Raw genomic sequence first — 8,474 nt, forward strand, 5'->3', positions numbered from 1 at the left:
ACAACGGGTTAGGAGGACATTAATCTTTATAGTTCCTAGTGGTTGCCTCTGGTACACTTTTTTAAAATCTTATTTTGAATAGGATATGATTGAATTCTGAAAATATATTTGGTATAATATTGGCAAACATTTTCTTAAAATATTTAAAATATTTTTTAACTTCATCCATTTGTTAATTTAGCTAAATTGTTTGGGATTTTTTTTTTTTTTTTTATAACCTAGTGTATCCGAACCAGCTTACACGTACTTCAACTAATCCTTTAATAATTTGAAACTACCAACCAAGTAAGAGTTCTAGTGATTACCCTATTAGCAATTGAGGAGGGATTTGAACTCAAGACTTCTTGAGTAATAACTCTCAAGAGTCTTTATCAAATCAGTCGATCATCCAAAGATAATTAAATTGATTTGACTTGGGCACAAAAATATAATTCCATCAAACCCTATAATTTCCCAGTCTTTTGACCCAAAAACAAAAAACAGTTACTGCATGCTTACTGTGAAGCCACTTTGTTTTTGGAAGTATATTTTTCTGGTGACTGGCCCATCTGTCAACTCCATAAATGCATCCATTTGCCCAAATAATTGGAATTATTTGCATAGTTTACATACTAAACCGGCCATAATTAAACAAGTTTTAATTAATCATAAACAATTTAACACAAAGTCTCTTTAAAATTTACAGTTCAAGTAAATAACGAAATGATCATTTCCCTTTGGTGCTGGATTACATTCCTTTAAATGTCTTATTACAAAAACCTAAACCACACAACATAAAAACAAAAAAAAAAAAAAAAAGAACAACGACATAATAATAATAATAATATTAATATTAATAATAAAGAAAACAGACAGATTGTTCTATATAATTATATATCACTGCTGCACCACTCGTAGCTGCGGTGGCTGCATTATTTGGAGGTTCACCCGGGAACAAGAGCGAGCCATCTCACCGACGAGCGGAATCACCGGAAGATTATCGCAGTCGCATATTTCGATCATGAAGCCATCCGGGTCATGGAAAAACATCTGTTCCACATCGATCCCTCCTTCCTGCACCATCGATCTCAGGTACTTGATTCCCATTTCCTTCAGTTTCATCTCCACCGCTCCCATGCTCTCACACTGCACTCATTAAAATTATTAAAAAGTCAAAGAGTCGTAACAAAATCAAACTCTATGAATAGTTTAATCAAGGAAGATAAACAAACAAAAAAAGTAACCTGGAAAGAGATATGATTATCCTTGGGATTAATCTCGCTTTTCTTCGGCAAAATCTCAGGATCCTCTGATTGCAACAAATGAATCCCAATTCCGTAGCCAAACAGCCTATGAAATGAAACACAAGACATTTTCATTACTTCAAGATAGAAAAATGAATTACGTGTTAAATTGATGTTAATCCATAAAAATTAAACTAATCAATCACCATGCGCCATCAAAGTCGAAAGAACCGGGCCGCCTTATGGGGACAAAACCGAGAACATTCTGGTAGAAATCAATGGACTCTTCAACCGATCGACAAACGAGTGAGACATGGTTCAAAGACTTAAGATGCAAAGGGTTTCCCACGGATTCCTTCATATTTTTTTTTTCCCGGGAAAGCAAGAGAGAGTTTTTTCTGTTTAAAGATGGGGAAAATTGAGCGAGGAGATTAAGAAAAAAGTGGGTGAATTTAGTCACGGCAGTGAATGAATGAATGGAGAGAGAGAGATGAAGAAGGGTGACTATATAGAGAAATAAAAGGATGGTTCATGCGCGACACGTGTCCAGTCTCCAGTTCATGCATCGTGTCGGATATAGATGACTTTGACACGTAGACTCCACGTTTGCTGACTCAGTTATGCTGCATGCGCCAGCAAAGCACACTACCCGCTCCAAGCAAATGGTTGGTTCAGAGCTACGCCACCGTTTTCAGTTTTGGACTCTTGCGTTTTGCGGAATTTCATGATTCAATGTAATTGTAATTCGATGAGAGAGGGAAGTGCGTTGTTGGCCAGACCTTTCTAGAGCTTTCGGGAAATAAAAAATATTTTACTACTTATTAATTGGATAAAATTTTGGGAGAAATTATATTAGGACAACATTGAATTTGATTAATCACTATTGTAATATGATGGTAAAACAGTAAATAAGAATCTAACATGATCTTTCGAGTTGAAGTCTCTTAATAATAAAAGAACAAAAGGATAACTTAATATAATCTTTCAAGTTCGAGTACTTATGGTTGTTAATTAGAGCCGACTATTGAAATTTTTATTCGTCCAATAGTTTTACAATCTCGAAAAATTAGTTGAGGTAAGTATATTGACCCGAGCACCCAGATTAAAAAGAAAAAAAAAAAAAATTGATTGATCTCTTTTGATTCTCATCCAATTGATAAAATCGAGTAAGTAATGTTGGCAAAATCTAATAATGGAGTATAAATTATTGAATAATGTGATACATGATATTTGTAATTTAATTAAATTGGAAATAAAGGGAATATATAATTTAGAGTGAGGTAGAGTCTAATTAACGAGTCAGATTAACATAATCATGTAAATATTTTGTATCATGAAGGATTGTAAGACTCATTATTGATTGATGAACCGCAACATGATGGAGTGATTCGATAGCAACTCTTAGATGTATTACTCAAGAGATCTTGAGTTTAAGTCCCTTCTCGATTGTTAATAGGAATAGCCACTGAAGTTCTTATCACTCGTGTAATTTCAGTATTCCGAATGATTAGTTAAGGTGTGCGTAAACTGGCTTAAACACATACGACCATAAAAAAAAAAAAAAAAAATGAGGAATTTTGATTTTGAAATTTTAACATGATATGTGGATAAATTCCTACATTATTAAACCATACCTTCAATTTTCTTTTTCTTTCATAAATTTAAGAAACATAAATATATAGATATTGTCAATCACATTAAAGATAATATTTTTTTGTACTTAAAATGACCTTTTATTAATTAATAGGTTCTTAATCCAGAGGATTATTATTTATGATTAAACATGACTTTAATTATTTCTCATCCATTTTTGGCTAAATATGGTAAGTTGAGTATCGAAACTAACAAAATAGATGTAATAATATATATGGTAAATATTTTATTAAAAAAAAATCCATAATAATTTGAGAAAATTATTGCTGATGCTTAAAGAGGAATGGAGCAGTTGAGATTATCATGGCAAACAGCTGTTGTTTATTCAAATTTTCTCTAATTAAATAAATCGATTTAACTCGTTAAAACTTCATTTAACAGCTAAACACATCAAGATTAAGCAAATTAATAAGATTTGTTTATGTGTTCTCTTAGACCACAATTAATGAGTACTATTTTAAAGTTTTTAACAAAAGATTAGGGATCAGTTATTGACTTCACAAATATAAAAAAAATAAAATAAGTGATCAATCACTATTGTCACTTTGCACTTCAAAAACTCTAAATTATTTATAATAACTAAGAGTTCACGACTTTTTCTCACCTAAATAATGATTTAATGACACTTTTTCACTTACAGATTTTTAAGATACTATTTTTATTATCTAAATTTATATTCTGACGATAAACAAATAGCAAACTCGGTACAAGCTGTTGTGGTTTTTGAAGAGGGGAGTCAATGAGTCTTTTGGTGGTTGAAATTGATCAGAATTTGAGTTGGGAGGAGTAGTTGTGCAAACCCTAATCACGCGATTGTCAAGGTCGACGAGAGTAAGGTTTGAAGGGTTTCGGTGAGTGATGATCGGGGAAAAGAATATTGGTGGTGTAGGATCGCAATGATACCGAAATCAGAAACAGAATATAAATTTAGGTAGTAAAATAGTATTTCAAATATCCGTGGATGAGAAAGTGTCATTAAACTATTATTTGGGTGGGAAAAAAGTCGTTTACTCTAATAATTAATTTGATTGCTAACTTGATAAATAAGTAATACAATACATTTACTCTAATAATTTCCCCATATAATCAATTCATCATAAACCAATTATCAGCCATTACATTTGGTTAGTGAGAGAAAGTTTGTATAATTCGTTTACCAACCTATCTTTATTGAATCATTATTGTCGGTGTGCACGTTCAAAACTCCATATTATTCATAATAATTAATTTGATTGCTAACTTGATTAATAAAAAATCAACACATTTGTAATCTCTGTTCATGGGCATATAATAAAATTTGACGACGACCAAATGTGCTAATTATATAAAGCTTGCTGCTCTATGATTAATTTTTGTCTGGTTTAGAGTTTACAAACTATGGAAGTATCTCGTGACTGAAAACGATCAATATTATATTTTAATTATCGTTTAATAAATAAATTAATTAAGAGCTGAAAGCATCCGCTGTTGAATTGAAAGCAAAGATAATTAGACACTAAAGCTTGCACATGCCTTGTTTATATCTAAGTCTCTGCAACATGTGAAACCAATTTTGGGATCCGATTTAAAAATAGAACACATGAAAATTAGTTAAGCTGATGACTTAAATTGCTATCAATAATGTGATATTTGGAGTTATTAATTGCATATGTGATATGTCCATGTGATTTCTGATTTCTCCTTGAATATTTTGTCAATTTCTTTACAAGACAAAGTTATTTTTATAGTTTAGATTTTTTTATTTGTCACCAATTATTGTACTTGACTATGTGACTTAGNATTTTGGCAAGTTTCAATCAACAATATTAATATGTTTCTTCTAAAAAAAGATAAATAAATAAGAACATGGCATTTTGGCATGACTGCAGAGAGTTATGCATCTAGGTCAAAACATGGGCAAGAAAAATAAAAATATCTTCAGTCAGAATTTTATCACAGACCTGCGACGCGTTTAATCTCAGACTGATCAACTGAATGGTTGCATATATAAGTTTGAATCCAATTAGCATATTCCTTATGCTTCAAATGGAGATTTTCAATCACCTCATGCAGATTTTTAGCCTCTTCTTTCATCATATCATCCATCTTTGACAATTGGATAATGGCATCTGAAAACCCCAAATGTATGACAATAATCAATTCAAAGTTCCGAATTGAATACTACTTTGAAGATCAACAATGAAATGGACTAACCTAATCATAGGAAATATATACGAAGAATGATGAATTAACAATTGGACCTGACATCAAGATATCTTCTGACCTTCTGCAGATAGCTTTCCTTGCAAAGTCTGAGCTACACTCTCAGTTTTCACCCTCTGTGCTTCAATGACATCTTCCAGAAACTTCATCAACTCCTTAGTAGATGAATGACGTGGAGCAAGGGCTTCTTCAACGTAATTGGCAATCCCCTCATTACCAGTATTTTCAATGCAATTTACTCGTAGCAGTCTACCAAGAAACATATCCTCCGGAGGACAAGATGGAACAGGATCTAAAGTATAGCTCAAGTCAGTAAACTTAATCAGATGTGAAAGTCAAGGTTAATGCAATATATAAGATTATAAGACTAATTTATTCATCTAGTAAACAAAAAGGCTAAAATGCTAAAAGACCTCGTGGCTGGTCTTTGCAATCCAAGTTTCGTAAAGCATTAGGGCCTCCACCGGCTCGTACCCCAAGCAAGATCAAATCATCAACCAACTACACAGCAAAACGACAGCACTAAACACATTAGATCAAAACTACATAAGAGGGTAAAAATGACAAGAAAAAGGATACATATCAAAAAAGAAAAGACACTTCACCTGATTCCAAAGTTGATTCACTGTAATTAACATGTCATCATACGAAGTTTGTTTATCTTTAAATTCCTTAATTTTGGCTTCAAGATCATGCAACTGATGCTTCTGAGCATCTAGTTGCTGTACAAGTTTTTGATTCTGATACTGAAGAACTGCCGCATCAACCTGGAGAATTAAAATCATGTTAAAAGTTTCTCCCCTTTACAGTTTTACATTAATGTAACTCATACGAATGAGCAACTTGAAAAGAGTTAATATAAATAACAATATTCTCCGTATCTACAAACTCTATCATGCCCTAAACAACAGAAACCTAGCTGACACTGAGTTCAGTTTGTTTGTTCATGAACCTATATGTTTGCTCTGTTGACAAACTAACCATGCTAATCAACTATTGCCTCTGGATAAATCGTCAAACAAATAAAAAGTGACACTCTTAAGTTCTATCTCACAAACCTAAAACTTATAACACTACTGAAGTCTAACCCAAGAAACAACTATTCCAAATAAATTTTTTTTATCTTTGTTATCATTTATTTGAGCTCCAATTAAACATAAAATACAAATAAATTTTTGAATCATATATAGCAACAAATGCTAGTAACTTCATAAATTTTATATTAATGTAAACACAAACAAATAAACTACTGAAAAAGAATTCCTATAAGAGCAATATCAATAATCCTCCATATCTATGAACTCTAAATTGCACTGAACAACCAAAGCCTAGCGAATACTGCATGCGTCTGTCCAGGGTTGTGTATCCGCACATAATCAGATTGTTTGTTCGCGAATTGACAAATTAACCATGTCAATCAACAAATGCCTCCAGATAGAAATGTCAAACAAATAAAAGGCTCACTTACAATTACTATCACGCGAACATAAAACTTATAACAGCACAGTAGCATACCCTAGAAACAACTATTCCTCGTAATCCTTTTATTTTAATTTCTTCGAGCTAAGTTAAACATAAAATTCGGCTAAGTTCTCGTTTCATATTGCGTATTACACCTATTAATGCAACGTAATTTTCATAAAAGAAAATAACTAAAAAAGGAAACCTAAAATTAAATTATTTTGAATATGCAAATATTGTAATCATAAAACGAGACGATTCAGATAACAACTATAAGAACGAATAAAACAAAGCGAGCTAGAGAGAGATTACGGTTTTGTTATTCGAAGGAGAAGTGGCAGAGTTGCGAGCCATGGAGGGAGAAAGAGGGTGAGAATTCAAGTGCGGCTTCTTCTTGTCTGGCTCTTTCGGCCCTTCGTTTTCCATTTACAACATCTAGAGGCCTCTGAAAACCCTAGAAGAAGAGAGAGTTTGTGCGTGTTGCGAGAGCGTGAGAGAGGAGAGAGGTTTTGATTCGAAGAGAAGCGAGAGAGAGGGTGAGTTTGTGTGACTAAAACGATGTCGTAGCAATCTACATTAAACGACGCTGTTTTGAAGAAGCGAATTAGGCCGACTTGGGTAGAGCACTCGGCCCAGAGTTTATTACTTTTGTAAAAGAGTAGTTCTACTGGGCTCCCACTATCAAACTAAGGAAACCCCACTTCTTAATGCACCCCATTTAAAGTTTTAAGAATTTTTTCTCTTTAACACCCCAATACCCCATTAAGATTTTCTTTTCTTACAACACCCCACAAATTCTATTACGGTGTGCGTTTGGTTAGGGACCTAGGAAGATTATTCTGCTAATCTATCTTTGATTTCGGACATTCCCTTGTTTGGTCATCAAGTAATAAAAAACTTCGATAATCTTTCAATACAATAGCAATTACTAAGGGTGTGATTAGTTAGGGCTTTGGAAAGATAATTCCGGTAATCTATCTTTAATTCCGGACATTCCCTTGTTTGGTTGTTAAGTAATAAAATATTTTGGTAATCTTTTAATACCAATAGTGATTACTGTGGGTTAAATAGAGGGTAATCATATTACCTCCTCAAGGGGTGGTATTTAAGATTATCGGGGTCTCTTAATTTTATACCCATTTTGCCCTTAATTAAATACCATTTTGGACACAATTGCCCTCAAATGTCTATCAAATAACAATAAGCCCAGACCCCTTACATTTTAGAATTTACTAAAACACCCAAGCCACAAAAAGTTTAAAAGTTAACAAAATACCCCCAGCAACCAAAGACCACCACTAGCCACCACCGTCGGCCACCAAAAATAGTCACCATATTGAAACACGCCCGACGGGATCTGACTGGCCGTGCATCGATCTGATTGTTTTCGGCTAGATCGAAGGCCAAAAACGGCCAAATCGCCATGGATTTGGCTGGAAACGACCAGAATAGATCAACCATTTGTGGCCGTTTTCAACCAGTCACGGTGACTTGGCTATTTTGGGCCTTCGATCTAGCTGAAAACGGCCAGATCAATGTGGATCTGGTTGAAAACAGCCTGATTTCTGTGAATCTATCTGGCTGTTTTCGGCTAGATCCATGGTGATCTAGCTATTTTCGACCTTCGATTTAGTCGAAAACAATCAAAACGACGCACGGCTACCGTTTTAGTGACTGACGCCGATGGCCGGCGGTGGTCTTGGGTGGCTGGAGGTTTTTTTTTTTTTTTAATTTAAAATTTATTTTTAGAGGGTGTTTTAGCTAAATTCTCAAATATAGGGGGTTAAAGGAATTTATTTAAATAATAATAATAATAATAATAATAATAATAATAATATTATTATTATTATTATTATTATTATTATTATTATTATATTAAATAGGAAGGGTAATTTAGTAAAAGCTTCTGTTGATAATATTTTATTCTTCCCAATC

At 33.3% G+C, this 8,474-nt stretch overlaps 2 protein-coding genes across 2 annotated transcripts; both read right to left on the reverse strand.

The window, feature by feature from the left end:
• Positions 1 to 814: 814 nt before the first annotated feature.
• Positions 815 to 1,706, reverse strand: LOC116139415 (metallothiol transferase FosB-like). Its single transcript, XM_031425092.1, has 3 exons — positions 1,430 to 1,706; positions 1,224 to 1,329; positions 815 to 1,125 (listed from the first exon to the last, which is right to left on the reverse strand). Exons 1-3 carry the CDS (start codon positions 1,582 to 1,584, stop codon positions 877 to 879), a joined length of 510 nt encoding a protein of 169 aa, XP_031280952.1. The 5' UTR covers positions 1,585 to 1,706; the 3' UTR covers positions 815 to 876.
• A 3,102-nt stretch (positions 1,707 to 4,808) lies between these two features.
• On the reverse strand, positions 4,809 to 7,060 carry LOC116139401 (E3 ubiquitin-protein ligase BRE1-like 2). The gene is made up of 5 exons (XM_031425080.1): positions 6,852 to 7,060; positions 5,684 to 5,845; positions 5,492 to 5,579; positions 5,140 to 5,370; positions 4,809 to 4,984 (listed from the first exon to the last, which is right to left on the reverse strand). The coding sequence occupies exons 1-5, from the start codon at positions 6,963 to 6,965 to the stop codon at positions 4,809 to 4,811; spliced, it is 771 nt and encodes a 256-aa protein (XP_031280940.1). The 5' UTR covers positions 6,966 to 7,060.
• Positions 7,061 to 8,474: the final 1,414 nt, after the last annotated feature.

This window comes from Pistacia vera, unplaced genomic scaffold (genome assembly GCF_008641045.1).
Source record: "Pistacia vera cultivar Batoury unplaced genomic scaffold, PisVer_v2 Contig350, whole genome shotgun sequence".
NCBI lineage: Eukaryota > Viridiplantae > Streptophyta > Magnoliopsida > Sapindales > Anacardiaceae > Pistacia > Pistacia vera.

What these genes read in the sequence shown, in the direction of transcription:
- LOC116139415 (XM_031425092.1), bottom strand. Translation starts at nt 1,584, where the DNA reads ATGAAGGAATCCGTGGGAAACCCTTTGCATCTTAAGTCTTTGAACCAT. An exon ending in TTCGACTTTGATGGCGCATG is followed by an intron (nt 1,330 to 1,429) that starts GTGATTGATTAG and finishes TTCATTTCATAG; the next exon opens with GCTGTTTGGCTACGGAATTG. An exon ending in ATAATCATATCTCTTTCCAG is followed by an intron (nt 1,126 to 1,223) that starts GTTACTTTTTTT and finishes TAATGAGTGCAG; the next exon opens with TGTGAGAGCATGGGAGCGGT.
- LOC116139401 (XM_031425080.1), bottom strand. Translation starts at nt 6,965, where the DNA reads ATGGAAAACGAAGGGCCGAAAGAGCCAGACAAGAAGAAGCCGCACTTG. An exon ending in CTCCTTCGAATAACAAAACC is followed by an intron (nt 5,846 to 6,851) that starts GTAATCTCTCTC and finishes TTAATTCTCCAG; the next exon opens with GTTGATGCGGCAGTTCTTCA. An exon ending in TTGCAAAGACCAGCCACGAG is followed by an intron (nt 5,371 to 5,491) that starts GTCTTTTAGCAT and finishes GCTATACTTTAG; the next exon opens with ATCCTGTTCCATCTTGTCCT.